Genomic DNA, 21,363 nt, shown 5'->3' on the forward strand with positions numbered 1-21,363 from the left:
AACACCATTTGCGCTAACTTCCCTGTTGTCAAATAACGATCACAGAATTGTTAACCCCACCCTAACGTGTCTGTGTGATATTGTCCAATTTTATATTGTCTGCTCTGCTCTTTGACATGCTAAAAGTTGCATAATTTTATTGACTATCCTATGAAATGTGTGGTAAATCATTTACCTTTCTGAATTTTTATTTTGTTTAATAAAACAAAATGATCACAGTAGGATACCGAAAGCCTGAAGGAGGGGCAGTGTTGTTTCCCTGAACACTACTGGGGGTGCAGATGTTTGCAGAGTAAACATAAAGGAGAGGTTTGGCTGCATATTAGACAGATTATCATGAAAGGGCTGTCAGCCCTTACCTCACAGGAAGCAATCCCAATCTTTTGTTCATTAGTGGTAGCTGCACACTCAGCTAGAGAGCTCAAACTGGGGGCAGGGCAGGTGCCTGATAGTACTACCAGTGAATGGAAAAAATCCATCGGATCAAACCTTCTCCATAGCCCTTCCCCCAAAAATAATGGAGTGGGAGCTGGTGTACAAAATTCTGTGAACATTTCAATAGGAGATGCTGACTACTCTGCAGGACTCCCCTTGCCAAGGGTATGTGGTATAAAGTCTATAATATTGGTCTGGCCAGCAGTGGCAATGGAAGTACAGGTAGCTAACTCCTGAGCAGTGTCCAAGTGGGCTGCTTGGCTAGACCTTCTGGTGTGATGTGATATATAACAACCATCCTTGTTGCAGCTGGTTTCACTTGGTCCTTCCTCCTCCTTCCCTCAGTTCCACACGGTTGCTAGCTCTCTGTCTGTTTTCTGGGTCTCCCATTTCTTCTGCAACTTTTTTCATACTCCCTTGCCCTTTAAGGATGAATGTGACATTTATTTATTAAGAGCCTGATCTAGTACTTATTAAAATCAATGGAAAGACTTGCACTGACTTCAGTAAGATCCAGTGAGCCAGACTCTGATACCCTCACTCATGCTGGGTAGCACCGTACTCCACAAAGTTGTCCTCCACTTGTGGCATCAGATATGTTCAGTTGTGAGCAAAGGTATTTGGATCTGGCCCCAAGCATTGGAGCAATATGTTGCTGCAAATTTACCTTTCAGCAAGTCGGCACATAAACTTCAAATTGAACTTTTGTTGTTGCCTTAATAGGAATTGAATACCTGCCAGGCACCGGATATTGAAAGGCTAATAGTACATGCTGTGTCAGGACATGACAATCTTTCTTACAAAACTCCAGAATGTCAAACAATCTCTTCAATAAAAGATGTTTCTATATTATGCTTACACAATCCCTCTTGTTTCAAAATGATTTATGAGCTATAGTCCAGGATGACTCTGCTAGTGAAATGCAGCCATTTCTGGGCATGATGTATGGCAGCTGTCAAGTAGAACACAACAGTGCTATACAGCTGAACATGAAGAGTACCTTTTTAGAATTGAAACTGTAGAGGGAATTTATTTAGGCTGACCATAATTCCTAGAGTTGGAATGGGGCCAGGATGCTGACTCCAAGATTCCTACTCTTAAAAAGAATGTCATGGGATGTTTAAGAACCACATATGATCAGGACCTTGGTTTTAAGTCTCGTCTGAAATATGCAAAGTACTTAGATTCTTTAAGGTGCTTTATCATTAAACACATGAGATACATGAAGAGTCCCATTGTGCTTAAAGTTAAGCATGTGCTTAACTGCTTTGCTAGAGGAGGGCCTAGCAGCATAGTTCATCCCAGTGCTACGTGTAATGCTTAAACAATAACACATTTAAACACTTTAACTTTAAGCATATAGGAAGTGTCTGCTGAGCTGCGTGTGTGTGGAGAAGTGGGACGGGGTGCTACTGAGAGGGCCTGAATGATACGCATCGCCCTTTTCTCCATCCTGCCTACAAAAACCTCTGCGTCCATGGCCCTGAGCAACTTCGGTCTATCTTCGTAGTTTCCCTTGCATGCTCTATTCTTTTCCCTCCCCTTCTACTAGAAGAGTTAAGGTTGCTCTGGTGTGTTGCATAGAGAGAAACTTCTAGTCTTTGAGTTTGCAACCCCAGCTTGGTTTAAGAATTGTAGATTTAACTTTAGTTGGTGACTTCCTTTTGTCTAAAAATTTTTTTTTTGGGGGTGGAGAAATATGAAATGATTTGGGTGTAGAAAATTGGTTTTAAAATACGTTTTGTTCTCTTATTAGTAATTCTTCCAAGTCGACACCATTGTTATGAACTCCTTGGTGTCAGTAGTGTAGGGACTGCTGTGCCAAGAAATCCTTGTGTTTTTGAGATTCTATATGGAGCTCTTAGACCTTGGGGCAGCTATTTCTCAGGGGAAGTAAGAACATATGAAATCCTAGGTATATAAAGGATTCATTAACAGACAATGCAATGTCTGTTATTTTTCCATCCCCCAATATAATTTGAGTTCCATAAGATGTTTCCCCACATACTGTTGTCCTCAAAAGTTTAGGTCATTGTTTTTAAAATGAAAAGCTCTTTCTGGGTGTAGACATTTGTATACCACTATGGGATGACAAAGGGAAATTCCAACCACTAATTCCTTGGTCAGACTCGTGTCATGTGAGATAGCTCTGTGAAATATGTTGAACAGTCTGGAGACTCTAGAACTTTCAGGGTCATTATCGTCACTAAAACCCAGTGAACTCATATCTAGCTTTTCTCTTTATATGATTTTGTAATTTGCGTAATAGCAAATGCAGGATGTGCCTGAAGAATTGGGGTCCAATTCTGTGAGGGTCAGAGCAGTCTCAGCTCCCGGTGGCTTCTATAGGAGATGAGGATGCTCAGCACCTCTCAGGAGTCACTTGGAACTCTGCAGACTCTGACTTTAACTATGCTTCTCAAGTAACTGAAGTCATACAATCCTTGATGTACTGCTTAATAACCGTCTTCAGAAGTCATCCACCAATACAGTGCCTGCCATGTCCTTTTAGGTAGGTGTAGTGTTGTCTAGCCATTATATGCATGTGCCTTTGTGATAGCCTCATGCATCTATTGCAGTTTAAAAATGCGTTGCAAGAAAGGCACAATATTGTTCAGATAATTTCTCTCTGAAGTAACAGAATTATTGCTCAGATGCATGGTTTTAGTAGTCGAGAATAGTAACAAGCCAAATAGTATAAAATAGAAATGGTACATGCACTTAAATTGGAAAGTATGGAAGTGCTCTTCAGAGGTGTCAGAACCTTGTGGGTTTTGTCTTGTTTTTAACTGTATGAACTAAATGATATTGGCTAAAAATTGGAGTGACCTTCCCCTCTCTCCTATTTTCAGAGGGTCCTGGGCCTCTGCCATGGACGGGTGGCTCTGCAACTAAACCTGGAAAACCCAAAGGAAAGAAGAAGTTTTCTTCTGTTCGGCAGAAGTTTGATGTAAGTTTATATTCTGCAAAGGATCTCCGCTCTGCTAAACGCTCTAGAAATGAAGAGCTGGCAACTTGTGAGCAGTAAGTGGCCCCTTTGTTAGCTGGGATGGCTAAGATGCTTTACCTCATTCCAGAAGAAGCATTTTTATTAAAGCAATAAGTATTCAAGTGTAATTACCAGACAAGTCTCTTTCTTTCAGTCCAGATATTTATAATTTCATGCTGCCCCTGATCTCTTGTTGACTTTAAAAAGCTAAGTGCTTCATGAAGCAAAAGGTCATTGTTCCATATATTATAGTTACCATTATGCTTGCCTCTTCTTCTCAAATTGACTTGCTGCGTGAGCCTGGTTGGGCTAGCCAACTCCATGTTGCTTTGAGATGTCTGGATGGGTGCAACACTTTCTTTTAAACAGACCACTCTTAGAAGGCTCCAAGTTTCTTAAGGGAAAATACTTCGGAGTGCCTCTTCTCTGCCTAGGCTTTTCCCCGTGGGGTGCGGGGAGAAATGCCTATGACCAGGTTCTCATTTACACTAATCCCCTTTTATATTACTCTGACATTCTAAAGGGTCTGTAAGGTGGGCCCACTTAGAGACTGTTTTACACTGCCAGAGTGGTATAAAGGGCATTAGTGTGAGTGAGAATTGGGCCCATAAACACTGGAGAGTAAATTTTGACACTGGTGTAATCCGGCACTGTAATACTCTTTACAGACAGCAGTCTTAAAGAGTTGTGAACCCAGTGGAAGTAGAATTATACTTAGAAATTGCCACAATGATTCAGACAATATTTCTTACTATTCACCCAGTTTTGGCTGAGACTGTAACAGCAATGCATAGAAGCTGCTATTCGGATTTATAAAAATTCACAGTAATCTTTTCACACTAAGCAATGATGGGAATCTGGTTAACTGAGTAATGCATATGTCTGGTGGTGGATTTAAAATTTGGTGGGTTTAAAAAATGTGTGTGTGTGTGTGTGTGTGTGTGTGTGTGTATATATATATACTGTACATATGCATTTTTTTCAGGAATGTGTCAGTGTAGTACTGTATTAAGGTTTTATCAGTATGAATTTTGGATAGGATTATTTACAAGTAGTGAAGTTAATAATCCCATTAGAGTTAAGATGTTCAGCGATGTTCAGCTGACACCAAAATACTGCTGAGAGGGGAGATTTCTGTTAATGCTCCACTCGATCTCTCAAAAGGACCACCTCTCTGCTGCAAGGAGGGAAGGGGAAAAGAAGTGTCTTCTACTCTATCCCTTCCCCACTTTTCTTCGCCCCTCCCACCCCATGAATAACTTCTGTGCCTGTCCCTGCTATTAGTATCCTCAACAGCATGAAATTGGCACAATTTCATTGCTACCCAGGAAGGTCCAAATAACTGCTGTGAAATAACCAGATTTTATGTTAATTCCACTTTGCTTCTGCTTTCCAAAGACACATGTTTTCTGTTTGCAGAATCAGTTACATTTTGAAGGTTGTATCTTTGCAACCAAATGAAAGCTGAAGTGCTAGAATTAGCAGAACAACTTCCCACTCATTAGTGGTAATATTTTTTTTCAATCAGATTTAAATAAACATTGGTTAGCTATATGGTTATTCTTTGTAGTTTTGTATAAAGCTTTTATAACCCCCTCTATCTGAGGATATTTTTATAAACATTAACTAATTAAGCATCTGATATTTTGGTATGACTGAAAAACAGCTGCTTCTGAGGGGGAACAGACAGCTGTTTAGCAGCACACAGCAATGTTAAGATGAAAAGGTAAGGTAAATTGAAGTGTAGTTGTAGCCGTGTCGGTCCCACGATATTAGAGAGACCAGGTGGGTGAGGTCCTATCTTTTATTGGACCAATTTCTGTTGATGAGAGAGACAAACTTTTGAGCCACTCAGAACTCAAAAGTTGGTCTCTCTCACCAACAGAAGTGGTCCCTTAAAAGATATTACCTCACTCACCTTGTCCAGGTAAATTTAAGACAGGCAGAATATAATAACCAAAGTTGGAACTCAACTAAGCAGCTATGCTTAAAATCCTTAGTCTCTTATGAAGAGTGCCTTGTTTAATGACCGTGTAAATTCAGGACCTCAGTTTCACATCTCCCCTGAAAGCTGTACTCAGTGCTGGAATTAGTAGTTTTTAAATGAAAAGTGTGTTTGTCTGATAGCACCGATTCCAGCCTCAGAATCCGTTGTCTGGAGCCCAGCAGTTTGTGGCAAAGGATCCTCAAGAAGATGATGATATGAAGCTGTGTTCCCATACAATGATGCTTCCCACGCGGGGCCAGCTAGAAGGAAGGATGATAGTGACTGCATATGAGCACGGGCTGGACAATGTCACCGAAGAGGCAGTGACGGCTATTGTCTATGCTGTGCAGGTTAGAAAAGACAAACTAACAATGTGGTTTTGATTATGCTACTAATAAAAGGCTTTGTATATGGCGAGGCACAACAGTGTGTGAGAGGAAACTAGCTTCACTATATTTACAGGTGACTTATGAGAATCCACACCATGTGTTTCATAGGTGCCTCTGAAACTGGCACCAAAAGTTATTCCTGCAGCACTTCAGATCAGAGTCTTGGCACATGTAAAGGATCTTGTATTCGTGCATACAAAAATATAATTTGCAGAAACTCAGAGTGAAAAATTTTACACAGTTTGCACAATTTTAGAAGCTGAGTTTGAAAATGTTTGATCTTCGGCTTTTAAAATAAAAGATTTCTTTAACTATGATGGATTTTTAAAATGTATATTCCATTGCTAGCAGTGGTTTATACTCCAGATTTATATCCAGAGGCCACAGGATTAGTTTTGAACAGTCCCTTTTTAGGCACGTCAAGCTATTGTAAAACTTGTCTGCTATTGAAGCTCAAGCAAGGTAGATAAATCATATAGTGCCTAAACCTGAAGTGCTGATTACATGCAATTCCCATTGTCTTCTATGGGAGTTGTGGCTATTAGCATCTCTCAAGATCAGGCCCAAGCAATGCAAGCAACTACTTAAGACTTGTGCTTCTGGGTGCTTACACAGCAGACTTAAGACTCAGAGGCCAGTCTGATCTCCCCATCCATCAATAGGACCAGATGTGGGAGCAACTTTCTGCTTGTTCTTTCCATCCCTGTACACCCCTCTCCAGCAGTTTCACCTCAGAAGTAAGGCCAGCCCTTAATAAAGGCATAGTGTGGCTTTCAGAATAGCTTTAAGTGCAATATTCCTATGCACATGCACTGTCTGATGCTGTTTATGAAACCCTTTCTTGTCCTCTACCACAGTGTGCTAGTTAGTGGAGGGAATTTCCTGACATTTAAGAGACATGTTTAAGGTTGGTACCAGGAGATCTCAAATTAGAGTGCAAGTTTCAGTTCACAGGCAAGTGCACATAGTGCTCTGTTTGTGCATGTTCTGCTTTGTGTACAAATAGGGTAACGAAATTTACACCAGTCCTGCTGCTGAAGGCAGGCTCCCGTGAAGTTTTGGTACCCTGCTGGTTTGCAGAAATAACTCGGGAAGAGAAACACATGAACATGTGACAGCAAGTAAATCAGCATGCTGGCTTTGTTTTGATTGGGTTGCCCTCCTCAGGAACTAGGATTTTTATCTGGGTTGGAGATCTGTTTTTTCAGGGCTATCTTGATTTCCCCCTCCTCCCCCCCCCGATTCAGTAAAAAACTATAAAATACATTCTTTTCCGGATATGTGATGCGGGGGAGTGCTATTTGTATCATCCTCTACTGAATGCACTTCCTTTAAAATAACATTGCCGGATTGTGCCTCTAATAATGGAAGCTATCCATACAACTGAATCCACCTGTTTAATAGTCTAAAATGAATAGTTACGAAACTGCCTCTATATATGACCAATGGCGTTTGTGGCGCACTGATCACAGCGGTATCTAGGTGGAAGGGATAAACAGGCCTATGTGACAATATTGTAAAGTTTTGAAAGCATGCTCCACAAATGGTAAAGGTAACATTTGTCATTACAGAATCACCTTAAGGATATCCTGGCATCTGTAGTATCCAGGAGGAAAGCCTATCGCCTGAGAGATGGTCATTTCAAATATGCCTTCGGAAGCAATGTTAATCCACAGCCTTACCTGAAGAACAGTGTTGTTGCCTATAATAATCTAATTGAATGGTAAGCGAGCTCTCATGGAGCTACCTCGTTCTAAACATAGTCAATGAGTAGTTGGTGTAGGAGACTGAGCATACTGATCCATTTTTTTTAAAACCCCTGGAGAAAACTTAGTGGTAATATTTAATATTCAGAAACTGCAGATGTGCCAGAGGACTATCCCTACTGGGCAGAGGGGAAGGACTTGGGGTTTAGCATAAGTGCCCTGGTGAGAAGTCTGTGTCCCTTACTACTGATTCCTAGCAGGTGAGGACGCTGGAATTCCTGTTTGGGTGTTCTCTTTAGATCCAGTCTGAGGACTCAGTTTTTCATATAAGTCTCTGGTTAGTAGGCGAGTGTTTGATTTGAAGTACACAGACTCTTACCCCCCACCTTCCAACTACCTCTGGCTGCTGGAAGGGAGAAGCAGCTTTCACCTGTATAAAACCTTAAGATGAGATAAGCATATGCCATGCCCCCAACGGTCTTCTGACTTGTGAAGAATAGCGAAGGGGTTGGGCCACTATTTCCCTTCCCTGTTCTCCTGGCTTTACCACTTTCCCAGCCTCTCTTTGGGTCCTACTCCCATGTGGATAGCTCCAGTGTCTACCTTTATTGTTGCCTGTAGCTTTCCCAGATAGCTACAGTGTGGAATTGACAAAGATACTGACTCGTGGCTACTGTGCAGAACTCTTTTGGTCAGCAGTAAAATTATCAGCGATGATGTTGATTTCAGTCTCCTGCTGCAGCCTCTTGGGAAGGCTATGAGCAGCAGCAGTAATTCTGTATCTGTCTGCAGACTCAGGAAGACAGTACAGTTCATATATGGAAGGTTATCTTCTCAGCATAAGGAGTGGTTTTTTGTTTTGTTTTGCATGAAAGAGTAAATTCTGCAGAAGATTATGCTTCTCCCCCATCCCACTCCCTCTTCACAGGGAAAATTTCCTGCTGGCAAATGGATTTTTCAAGCCCTAATAATGCTGTGTACATCTGAAGTACCTTTCATCCAGGGATCTCAAAGCCCTTTCTGTACATTAACTGCCAAGGGAAACATTTAAATTGGATTGGATAATGTACTGAATTGTATTTTAGGACTAATTATGCACTGGTCCCAGGGTACAGGCTTGACGATCTATAACTAAGGCTATGTTTTAGTCACTGGTACTTTTAGTAAAAGTCATGAACTGGTCTTGGGCAGTAAACAAAAATTCACCGCCCGTGGCCTGTCCATGACTTGTACTATATAGCCCTAACTAAAACTTGGGCCTGGGACCCCCGCTGTGCTGGGGGGAGGCAGGCCGCACGCGGACAGGCCCAAGCAATGCAAGCAACTACTTAAGACTTGTGCTTCTGGGTGCTTACACAGCAGACTTAAGACTCAGAGGCCAGTCTGATCTCCCCATCCATCAATAGGACCAGATGTGGGAGCAACTTTCTGCTTGTTCTTTCCATCCCTGTACACCCCTCTCCAGCAGTTTCACCTCAGAAGTAGACATACTGCTGACAGACACGCAGCCTTATCTGTAACTCATCTTCACAACATCCCTGGTGTGAGGCCATTTTTGGCATGCATGGGTGCTCTCTCCATGTGTTGTCCCAGCTCTGCACAGCTCTGCACAGGTAGCTGGCTCAGCAGACCCAGAAAGACCAGACTCAGGTGAGTGGTAAAGGTATTTGGCCAGGTTTATTGCCCTCAAGACACAGTACTAGCTTCCCAGATCAGTGTATACAGGTACAGTAATACAGGATTGCTGAGTGACAAGGACTCAGTCAGCAGTGGGACTTTCTGTTGCTCCTGAGGCTGGAAAAGGGTTAAGGTGAGGTACCCCAACATTTATAGACTGAGACAAACAATCTGGGATAAACAACTTGCGTACCACCTTGTGTGTTTGATGACGTGTGTTACCTCCCCTTGTACCTTTGTCCTGATGTTTCAGATAAAACATCCCTGTTGATCACTTTTGTCAAATCGTCTTGTGCTAGTCTGCTGGAATGTGTTTATATATTCAGTGTGTTTTAGCAATGTTAGCAGTATCTGTGCCAAGTTCATGTACCGGACACTGAACTTGCAGGCATTTTGCTTCAGTACATTGCCTGACCTTGGTTCACAGGCTCTGGCTCAGGCCTCAGGTCTTGCACCAGGCCTAATGCTCTAGACTCTCTCTACTACAGTAAATAGAGCATGCAGCTTGTGATGACAGAGAGATTGGAATTGCCAGTGCTGCAAGCCATGGATGGTAACCCACAGAATCCCCAATCTGTTTGTGTTACCCTCCTGGAGGGGGACAGTCCAGGAGTTTAGAAAACTGAAACTTGGAATTCGGATTAATTGGTCAGTTATTCCTTCCTTAGGAAGCGTTCGTAAGAAACCAGAGCTGGCCCCTTGGGGTGGACTCGGCATCCAGTGTTTTGTTTTGTGTTCCATTCCAATCTTATACCTCCCTCATCACTGTGCCAGGAGTGCACAAAGTAACATGACTAGCATCTGTCACATATGGGACTCCATTTTTTAATTCTTCAACAGAAAATGATGATAAGGTCTTTTAAATAAATTATATTTGTTTTCTTTCTGCTCCGTGTCCTTTTTGCTGAAGGCAAGGTCAGAAAATTGCACCCGCACTTGGAGCAGAAGCTGATGAGGGTCAAGGCAGTTCTTAGATTCTTTAAAAATTTGTTTTGCGGTCTCAGGCTGGCCCCCGGCAAAGCTAGGTCTCTGCACAGCAAAACACTACCCTTGTTTGTGGACAGCGCCATTGTGCCTTGGGAGCAGGGGCAGTTGTCTGGGGTCCTGAACTGCTCTGCCACTCTGCTTTGTTTTGCTCCGCTTCCGATGGGTCGGCGGTTTGGTTTGGTTTTTGTTCTGCTGGGAGCAGGGTGAAGTCCATCATTTCTGCATGCAAGTGATGGGTTTTGCATATGTAAATTATTTCAACTGCAGGGAGGTAGGGGGCCAAAAATAGGACTAGGACTGCTCCGGCTTGGGAGCAGAGCTCTCAGCCACAGCCTTTGTCCCAGAGCTTCAGGGGATCTTTTAGGTTTTACCTTCAGCACCTTGCAGATAAAGACTCTGTTTGTTCCTGCCTTATCTCTGCCAGATACATGGGCCACAGTGGGCTCCTTTATGTTTTCAATCCTGAGATATCAAGGTCTTTTTAATAGCTAATCTCCAGAACACATTTTGTCTCTTGTAATCTCTGAAATCCAAACAGCAATGCACTATACCACAGTGTTGTTTATGCTTAGGAGTAAGCATGCTGTCTCTGGCTGCTGGGGAGCAGTGGCATTTTTGGCTGTGACCTCACAAACCAAAAAGCCTTGTTAGGCACCATTGCCATTTGAAGAGTTGCAACTGATACATAGTTTAACCAGTATGTATTTTGTTTTTAGTTTGTTGCAACTCTTTACGTAGTGTAGACACAGCCTTGGGATCTGTTCTGGCTGGAGATCATTCATGTAAGAATGCCAGCAGCCTGACTGCAATAAAGTGACCAAGTTAAAAGTAACGTAAACCAGTTTAAGTGTGGCCACACGGCTTTGCGCCATTTTAACTTGGTCCCTTTTTAAAAGCTGATTTTTAGTGAAACCAGTGCAACTTTGGTCTCCAGACAAAGCCTGAGCCAGCTCTGAGTGAAGAATAAAGTTCAAGAGCCAAGCTACTGCCCTGATATTTCCCCAAATGGGAGCTTCTTTATTGACTGGACTGGCCCTCTCTTTACAGTCCTCCTACCTGTGTGGCACCTTCTGCGGGTCAGAATCTAGCCTCCCATCCCGCTCCTGATGATGCTGAGCAGCAGGCGGCTCTCCTCTTAGCATGTTCCGGGAATACTTTACCAGCTACTCTCCCTCCTGTGAACGTGTACGACCTTTTTGAGGCATTACAGGTAACCATTCACGTTCCATTGCGGCATGGCTTAGGGAGATGTTTTCCTGAGAAGAGACTGCTAGTCAGAGCTGATTGTGCCTGCTCTGTATTATGTAGTTGGAGACAGACCTGATTTCACTCCCTCCCCACTGCCTGTTTGTTTAAACAGGCTGTTTCCTTGTTTTCTTCTTAAATCTGTGGCTATACCTGGAGCTGCCTAGCGTATTTGGCAGGGACTCTGAATTGGCCCCGCCAGCTGGGTAAATATAGCCACTGTAGCTGCAAGCATATTATGTGTTAGGCCATAGGTTCTCACCTTGGGATTATGCACAGGTTACAAGTGGTCACAGATCCCCTCCCTGCATTCAATTGATGGAGATTCTGGCAGAAATATAGCACATTGAGTTGCCATATAAATTCCTCTTTTCTTTGTGTTCCATGCAGGTACTTATTACCAGCTGGGCTGCTCGAGCTGTCCGTCCCTGGGTTTGCATGGCTTGGGGCTGGTGGGACTAAGCATTCTCAGCAGGAAGACTCTTGACTCTGGAATTAGCTTCCTGAGTTTGACTCTTATGAGCGTGTTGCAAGGACTATCTATTTCCCTGTGCTTGTCCTGAGTGGGTGGCTTCAGTACAGGTGGTCTCTTCTGGGTGTCTTTCAATGTTGACAAGTTAGAAACACAAAGCAACACGCTTTTGTTGCCCCTGAGGACCCCCTCATCAGCTTATTCTATAGTTATAGTAAATGTACTAGATGCATCTTATTTTAGAAATGGGGGGAGTGAGTGTGATAGCATCTGGCTAACAATGTTTTCTAACGTTTAACCCCCGCTCCCCGCCAGGTGCACAGAGAAGTTGTTCCAGCACACACTGTCTACGCTCTAAACATTGAGAGAATCATCATGAAACTTTGGCATCCAAACCATGAGGAGCTGCAGCAAGACAAAATCCATCGCCAGCGCTTGGCAGCAAAGGAAGGGCTGCTGCTGTGCTAAAGTGAGGATGGCCAGCGCCGAGGCAGGCTGTCATTTCATGAACTCGGCAGCAGGGTCTCCTCGGCTTTGCCGTTATGAAAACAGTTGTGAATCTTGCATCATCGTGTCTGCATTTCAAGGCAGAAATGTGTAATGTGTAACCTTTTCCTATGGAAATGTGACCCAAGGGTAGTACATCTTGTTTGCTACCGTGAAGCCATAGAGTCAACCCAACTCTGGGTTACTCTGACTGCTTGGGGCTGCACTGCTCCAACTGCATTTGAAAGGGAATGGAAGTTAGACTTTGTGTTCTGTGTAGGGAAAAATGTGAGTGGCAGGGGGAGAAGGAACTATTTAGTTTTAAGGAAGACTGATCCACATTTTTGTTTAGTGGGTGTGATGGATCTGTGCTGGCAAAAGGCATAATGCCGTAGAGGGCCTGACAGAGTGCATGACCATTCCTCACGCTCGCCAGTGACTGTCTGGGTTGCAGCCTGTACCTCTGTGCTTAAAATCCAAGTGAAGAAACATGCCTGTGACAAAGTATTTTTCCTTTGGTGTAACTAGGACTTCCCTGTGAAGGGGAGAAATCCGCTCTCCACTGCCAGAATGGTTGTCATGGGTTCTCCCTCTCTGCGCCCAGTCAGTGTCACCAGGGAGAACCCAGATCCTGCCATTGTCCGGTGACGGGGGAGGCACAGACTACAGAAAGTTGGAAGGAGTATGGGATGTTGCACTTGTCAAAGGGGCTGATCCAAAGCCATTGACCTCCCTGGGCTTTGGTGCAGGCCCAGAGTGCAGGTGCCCTGCTGTGACAGGTATTTGTATTGGAAAAGTCTGTGCTTTGAGAGTGTCTGTGGCGTAATCACACTAGTATATAGCTTACCAAGGTATGTTCAGAGCATGTATGAAGCTGGCAAAGCAGTCTCTCTTAGTACCTTGATCCAGCTCTCCGTGAGCTCAGTGCGAGTCTTTCCCTTGATTTCATTGGGAGCTGAATTGGACTTCTGGGGAGTCAAGACACCCAAGTGAAGATGAATATAGTGCCCACATGGTCCCTCCATTTATACCCTCGCAACTTCCACTTCTGGATCTGGACTATGAGACTGTAACACACAAATGGAAGGGCCTGTTTTGGCAAATTCTCTGAACTGCTGTGCATTACAAAGCACAAAGGAATGTACAGGGCAGCTGTGTGAGGGATTTAGAAGAAACTGAAATGGGTAGTAAAGTCTCTTTTTGAAAGTAGTATTCTCCCATGCAGATACCCATCCTGCCTGCTCTGTAATGGAGAAGTCCTGCTCGCACAGTCTAGGTACTGTCCAGCTCTGGAGTAAGAGGTAGCCACTCTGGGAGCCAGTAGGAGGAATATTCAGAGCAATATGAACAAATGATTTCTTTGTTTTATCCAAAAAAACCCAACGAATGAAGCCCTGCAAAACACAATGCTCTGATCTGGTTCTGTGACACAAGTGTAAATACGGAGCAGCTCAGTTTGAGCCAGTGATGATACAATGGTGTAAAGAGGGGGAAATCCCATCCTGTGTATTGAAATGAACTATTGTGTTCTGGCCTGGTAGGGCTCTCAGTATGGGTTTGGTTTCTTCATAACTTTATAGAGTTGTCATGAGATACATGAGCTGACAGGTCACCCCTTTTTTCTGAATAGAAGGTATGTATGGAGCTCTCCTCTGGAGAGTTAATAGGTTTCTGTAGTGGGTATTACTGTTGGAAGCCTGTTTGAGGCCGGAGGGAGAACTACGTGTTGTGCTGAGAGGAGAAAGCGGTTTAAAACACACTGAAGTATAGAACCAATCTTTCAAACTGGTGGCTGGGCTGGACTGGACTGTGTTTAGGGCTGAAGTCCCGTGTACCCAAATCGGTGCTGTTTTACCTGTTCAGAAAACTGGACTATGGCAGCTTCCTGTAATGCAGTGCTAGGAGGAGAGGCTGAGGGGATGTCTACGCTGGAGCTGGAAGGTGTCATTTCCAGCTTGAGGAAACATCCTTGCACCAGTGCACTAAAAATAGAAGTCTCGCTGCCCCAAGTACGTCCCTAGCATTTCAGGTGGGATTGTCCTCAGGGTGGCTAGCCACTCATGCTGCGGCGGCTACACTTCTGTGGCTAGCGTGCTTACTCAGTCAGAGCTAGTGCAGGTATGTCTGCTCAAGCTGGAAATTACACCTCCAGCTCCTGTGTAGACGTACCTTAAAGAGCTCCCTGTACCCACTCCTTTTCTCTTCTTCAGAACACGCTTGTACTGGGGCAGCTATAATTTGTTTCACTAGGGTACTCAAAACACAGAGCCAGTCTCCTTCTCTTCTCTGGCTGCCTTCTCTATAATTGGTGAGGAGCTCAGATCCCTCCCACCCAATCACTGACCTATCAGTTTGCTTATGCTTCCAGGGAATCCCCCTAACAAACAATAGGTGATGGTTCTGGAGAATCACTAATGTAGCAAGATGGGCCCCCCCATTAGTCAGTACTTCTTGTTTTTCTGAAGCTTCCCGGGTGGGTGGGAGGAAGTGTACCACATGCCGTGGTGTGAGGGGTAATAAGGGTGGAGGCTGCAGTTTGTATCCAGTGGTTCAGGATGAGAAGGGCCTTAATGAGTTATGAAGCCAATTCCAGGAGATGGTGGTGGAGGAAGAAGCAGCATGAGGGACCTGGTAAAGCACTTGGTCACTGATAGCACGGACCCTGCAATAGCAGCTCCACAGCCTCCTAAAGCCCAGCAGTGTCAGAGCACATGTGAAATCTGTGACAGTACACAGATTTTTTTTTTTTCCCCCGTCTCTTCCCAACGCCTATTTTTTCTTAATTCAGGCATATGTAGCAGAATGAGCCTTAAATCCACTAGCTTTAGAAGGCAATTCTTAAAACCAAGACTGGGCTATAATACTTATAATGTATACTAGTGAGATCAGCAGGGCACCTGAAGTACTTCTGGCTTTGGGATGGGGGCAGGGGATTTCCCAGCTAGTCATAATGCTTATGGTATGGAATGAAGACATTGTTTGCTAGAAATTTTAATAAGCAGCCTCTAAAGTGTCATACATTTTTTTAAATAAAAATGCCTAGTGCTGAAATGAAATATGCATTTGTGTGTGTTTATATGAAGTGCATGCCATGTATCTGCTGTGCAGAACCTTTTATTCTCCAGTGCTGTGTAATCTATTCAATGTAAAAGAAAAGGAGTTAAAGGAAACTGGCCACATGGGGCTGGATTAAGGAAATGCCTCCATTTCCCTATCTGTAAAATGGGGTGATGGTACTGACCACCTTTTTGTAACAGGATTTTACATCTACTAATGAAAAGTGCTATAGAATAACTATGTGGTATTATTTTATTACAGTACCTGTGGCACATCCCCATAGCCCTGCCTCCATACTGGCCCTCCTTCCCTCTATGGCCTCACCCCTCCTTGGTTTGGTTGTGACGGGTCACCCACAAGTGCATTCTCTTGGAAGGTGTTTGGGTGAGTAGCTATTGCCACTAGCTGACGGTAGTCTATCGTTTGGGTGGACTTGGCTGTCAGCATTGGCACATTCATTCACCGTCAGCAATTGTTTGGCTACTATCCAATAAATGGAACTGGTGACCTTGAGCAGTGTAGATTTTCCAAACTGGAAGCTATGTACTCGATGTGACAACCCTTGGAAGGAGCAAACTATCATGTCTGGGAACTGTTAGTGGCGACTTCTATTGTGACTTACGACAGTTGTCAAATTTGGGGTTATTTCTCTCATCAGCAAACCATAATAAAGGAATTTCCCAAATTTCAAGAATGTGGCTTAAAATGGCCCTTGATTGGAAGCCATTTTTGTTGACTTAAAGGGCTCTTAAAATTGATTTCTGTACTCCTCCCTGACAAGGGGATTAGCACTGAAATCGACATCGCTGGGTTGAATTTGGGGTAGCGTGGAAGCAGTTCAACGGTATTGGCCTCCGAGAGCTATCCCAGAGTGCTCCATTGAGACTGCTCTGGACAGCACTTTCAACTCGGATGCACTAGCCAGGTAACCAGGAAAAGCACCGGGAACTTTTGAATTTAATTTCCTGTTTGGCCAGCGTGGCGAGCTCATCAGCAGAGGTGACCATGCAGTCCCACAATCGCAAAAGAGCTTCAGCATGGACCGAACGGGAGGTACTGGATCTGATCGCTGTATGGGGAGATGAATCTGTGCTATCAGAACTCCATTACAAAAGACGAAATGCAAATATATTTGAAAAAATCTCCAAGGGCATGATGGACAGAGGCTATAACAGGGACCCGCAGCAGTGCTGCGTGAAAATTAAGGAGCTCCGGCACCTACCAAAGAGGCAAATGGCCGCTCCGGGTCAGAGCCCCAGACATGCCGCTTCTGTGATGAGCTGCATGCAATTCTAGAGGGTTCCCCTACCACTCCCACATCCCTGTCTGTGGACACCTGCAAGGTGGGAGTCTTACGCAACATGGATGAGGATTTTGGGGATGAGGAGGATAGCGCACAACAGGCAAACGGAGAAACTGTTCTCCCTGACAGCCAGGAACTGTTTATCACCCTGGAGCCAATACCCTCCCAAGGCGGGCTCCCGGACCCTGAAGCCAGAGAAGGCAGCTCTGGTGAGTGTACCTTTTGTAAATATAATACATGGTTTCAAAGCAAGTGTGTTTTAATGATTAATTTGCCCTGAAGACTTTGGGATGCATTTGCAGCCAGTACAGCTACTGGAAAAGTCTGTTAACATGTCTGAGGATGGAGCGGAAATCCTCCAGGGACATTATTAAGGGGACATTCAGAGGCGGCCGTTTCTGCTAGGCTGTTTGCCTGTGGCTGAAAAGAAATCATCCTTGCTTTTAGCCACGAGGTGGTGGGGGGCCTGTTCACGCTAAGCTGTTTGTGTTTGGCTGGCAGGGATCTTCTCTGATACTAGTCTCGTGGTGGGAGGAGGGGTGAAGCGATCATCCCAGAGCATTGGGTGCTGTCGGGGGAAGGGGGGTTAATTTGGTTTTGTGCTGCACTTTAACTCGAAAACTGCAGCCCCTCCTTTTAAATGGCCATCACAATGGGTACTTGGTATGGGAAAGGAGGGCACCGCTGTTTGAAACCATTCCCACATGTTATGAAGGTTGAAGAAGCCGAAAGACTGGTTTACCATGGCTGCCTGCAAGCCGAATTCTGTTGCCCAGCCCTGTGTGTGTGATCTCTCACACCAAACCGGCAGGCCCCCAATATAAGGGGCAAAATGCGACCTTGTACCGAAAGCACATGTGCTATGTAGTGTTAACAGCTTGATTCACTGTGAAAGAGTCTACTCCATTGTTCTCTAAAATGTCTCTTTAAATACTACTCTCCATTTTTTCCTCCTGCAGCTGCAGATCTTTCAACGATTCCCCTATCATCTCTGTCCCAGAGGCTAGCGCAGATAAGATGGTGGAAAAAAATGCACTGGCAATGATATGTTCTCTGAGCTCATGCAGTCCTCCTGCACTGAAAGAGCTCAGCAGAATGCATGGAGGCAAACAATGGCAGAGTCCAGGAAAGCAGAAAATGAATGCAAGAACAGGAGGAACAAGCAAGAGGAGAGGTGGCAGCAGCATGATGAGAGGAGGCAGGATGCAATGCTGAGGCTACTGGAGGATCAAACTGATATGCTCTGGCGTCTAGTAGAGCTGCAGGAAAGGCAGCAGGAGCACAGACCGCCACTGCAGCCCCTGTGTAACCGCCCGCCCTCCTCCCCAAGTTCCATAGCCTCCTCACCCAGATGCCCAAGAACATGGTGGGGGCTCTGGGCACCCAACCACTCCACCCAAGAGGACTACCCAAGCAACAGAAAGCTGGCATTCAATATGTTTTGAAGTGCAGTGTGGCCTTGTCCTTCCCTCTTCCCCTCATCCACCACCCCACCTGGTGCTTCCCTCCTCCCGCACCTTTCTCATGCTACCTTGGCAGTTATCCCCCTATTTGTGTGATGAATTAATAAAGAATGCATGATTTTGAAACACAATGACTTTATTGCCTCTGCAAGCAGTGATTGAAGGGGGGAAGGTGGCTGGCTTACAGAGAAGTAGAGTGAACCAAGGGGGTGGGTTTTCATCAAGGAGAAACAAACAGAACTGTCATGCCGTAGCTTGGCCAGTCATGGAACTGGTTTTCAAAGCTTTTCTGATGTGCAGTGCACCCTGCTGTGCTTTTCTAATCGCCCTGGTGTCTCGCTGCGCGTAATCAGCAGCCAGGTGATTTGCCTCAACCTCCCACCCCTCCATAAAAGTCTCCTCCTTACTCTCACAGAGATTGTGGAGCACACAGCAAGTAGCAATAACAATGGGAATATTGGTTTCACTGAGGTCTGAGCAAGTCAGTAAACTGCGCCAGTGCGCTTTTAAACATCTAAATGCACACTCTACCACCATTCTGCACTTGCTCAGCCTATAGTTGAACAGCTCCTTATTTCTGTCCAGGATGCCTGTGTACGGCTTCATGAGCCATGGCATTAAGGGGTAAGTATAGGCATTTCAACATCCCCAACAGTTATTTTCTGGTCTGGGAAGTAAGTCCCTTCCTGCAGCTGTTCAAATGGACCAGAGTTCCGGAAGATGTGAGCATCATGAACCTTTCCCGGCCATCCCACGTTGATGTTGGTGAAACATCCCTTGTGATCCACCAGAGCTTGCAGCACCTTTGAAAAGTACCCCTTTCGGTTTATGTACTGGTTGCCCTGGTGGTCCGGTCCCAAGATAGGGATATGCGTTCCGTCTATAGCCCCACCACAGTTAAGGAATCCTATTGCATCAAAGCCATCTAGTATGATCTGCACATTTCCCAGAGTTACTACCTTTGATAGCAGCAGCTCAATGATTGCGCTGGCTACTTGCATCACAGCAACCTCCACGGTAGATTTGCCCACTCCAAATTGATTCCCGACTGACTAGTAGCTATCTGGCATTGCAAGCTTGCACAGGGCTATTGCCACTCGCTTGTGAACTGTGAGGGCTGCTCTCATCTTGGTATTCTTGCACTTTAGGGCAGGGGAAAGCAAGTCACTAAGTTCCATGAAAATGCCCTTATGCATGCGAAAGTTTTGCAGCCACTGGGAATCATCCCAGACTTGCAACACTATGCGGTCCCACCAGTCTGCTTGTTTCCTGGGCCCAGAATCAGCGCTCCATGGCATGAGTCTGCCCCATTGCCACCAGGATGTCCAAATTGCTGGGGCCTGTACTTTGAGAGAAGTCTGTGTCCATATCCTCATCACTCTCGTCACCATGCTGCCGTCGCCTCCTCACCTGCTTTTGCAGGTTCTGGTTCTGCACATACTGCAGGATAATGCGCGAGGTGTATACACTGCTCATAACTGCTGCGGTGATCTGAGTGGGCTTCATGCTTGCCGTGGTATGGCATCTGCAGGAGAGCAGAGTTACAGTGGAAGCGGTTGCTGACGATGGATGCCATGAGAATAGATATAGAGAACGATGAGAGGACCTGCTAGGTGGATTCAGGAGAGCAGAGTTGAAGCGGTGGAGGACGACAGTTAGCACCGTGCACATTTCCCGAGGAAGAACACACGTACTCGGGAACCCATGATGGACAACATGGAGAAATTCACTATTGAGACAATAGCAGCAGAGCAGAGTTGCAGCAGAAGTGGTGGATGATGACGGTTAGCAGTCCTACTGTACTGCTGAAAGCAGTACGGCATCCGCCCAGAAAAAAGGCATGAAACGATTGTCTGATGTTGCTTTCATGGAGGGAGGGGCGACTGACTACATGTACCCAAAATCACCCGTGACAATGTTTTTGCCCCACCAGGAATTGGGAGCTTAATCCAGAATTCCAATGGGTGGCGGAGACTGCGGGAACTGTGAGATAGCTACCCACAGTGCACTGCTCTGTAAGTCTATGCTAGCCATAGTAGTGAGGACGCAATCCACTGACTTAATGCGCTTAGTGTGGACATACCCAATCAACTGTATAAAATGGATTTCTAAAAATCAACTTCTATAATATCAACCTAATTTCATAGTGTAGATTCCTCTGCATCACGGTGTGTTTAAAGGTTAGAATGTAAAAGACGTGAAGAGGGAAGATTTAAGCGTGAGGTTTAATTTAGAAGTGGAGGGAGAAACCAGAGCCTCGTGGGAGGAAAGTGGGGCCTAACACTGGAGAGCAGCTACTCTTGGGAGAAGGTAGCTCCTGTGCCTTGGAGCTATTCTGAGGAAGACCATTTTGCTCTCCAACATTTAGAAACAGCGACTTGCTGCCCGTAGCACCATTTGGCTGCCTCCTGCCTTGTGCCCACCTCCGGATATTCTGTGCTGTCCCAATTCCCATCCCCCGAGCAGTGAGACTTCATCCCATCCCATAGATTGCACAGCCAGCTTCTTCAGGGACGTTGAGGGAAGAGGCTGTTTCTTTGGCCATAGGCAGAGTCCTAGTCTAGGCTGTTCTGGGAACGTGCATTCACGTCCACAGCGCCTGTCTCATTGCAGGAGCTGGGAATCATAGAATCATAGAATATCAGGGTTGGAAGGGACCCCAGAAGGTCATCTAGTCCAACCCCCTGCTCAAAGCAGGACCAAGTCCCAGTTAAATCATCCTAGCCAGGGCTTTGTCAAGCCTGACCTTAAAAACCTCTAAGGAAGGAGATTCTACCACCTCCCTAGGTAACGCATTCCAGTGTTTCACCACCCTCTTAGTGAAAAAGTTTTTCCTAATATCCAATCTAAACCTCCCCCATTGCAACTTGAGACCATTACTCCTCGTTCTGTCATCTGCTACCATTGAGAACAGTCTAGAGCCATCCTCTTTGAAACCCCCTTTCAGGTAGTTGAAAGCAGCTATCAAATCCCCCCTCATTCTTCTCTTCTGCAGACTAAACAATCCCAGCTCCCTCAGCCTCTCCTCATAAGTCATGTGCTCTAGACCCCTAATCATTTTTGTTGCCCTTCGCTGTACTCTTTCCAATTTATCCACATCCTTCTTGTAGTGTGGGGCCCAAAACTGGACACAGTACTCCAGATGAGGCCTCACCAGTGTCGAATAG

General features: G+C 45.1%; 1 protein-coding gene across 1 annotated transcript in view; it reads left to right on the forward strand.

Moving 5' to 3' along the window:
- Positions 1–15,429, forward strand: part of TADA1 (transcriptional adaptor 1) — a 33,399-nt gene extending 17,970 nt beyond the window's left edge. The window contains exons 4-8 of the mRNA XM_038413476.2: positions 3,288–3,385; positions 5,552–5,761; positions 7,372–7,523; positions 11,218–11,380; positions 12,203–15,429. Of these exons, the coding sequence (XP_038269404.1) occupies positions 3,288–3,385; positions 5,552–5,761; positions 7,372–7,523; positions 11,218–11,380; positions 12,203–12,355 (776 nt within the window). The 3' untranslated portion in view covers positions 12,356–15,429. The remainder of the gene's footprint in view (positions 1–3,287; positions 3,386–5,551; positions 5,762–7,371; positions 7,524–11,217; positions 11,381–12,202) is intronic.
- The last annotated feature ends 5,934 nt before the right edge of the window (positions 15,430–21,363 follow it).

This window comes from Dermochelys coriacea, chromosome 8 (assembly GCF_009764565.3).
Source record: "Dermochelys coriacea isolate rDerCor1 chromosome 8, rDerCor1.pri.v4, whole genome shotgun sequence".
NCBI lineage: Eukaryota > Metazoa > Chordata > Testudines > Dermochelyidae > Dermochelys > Dermochelys coriacea.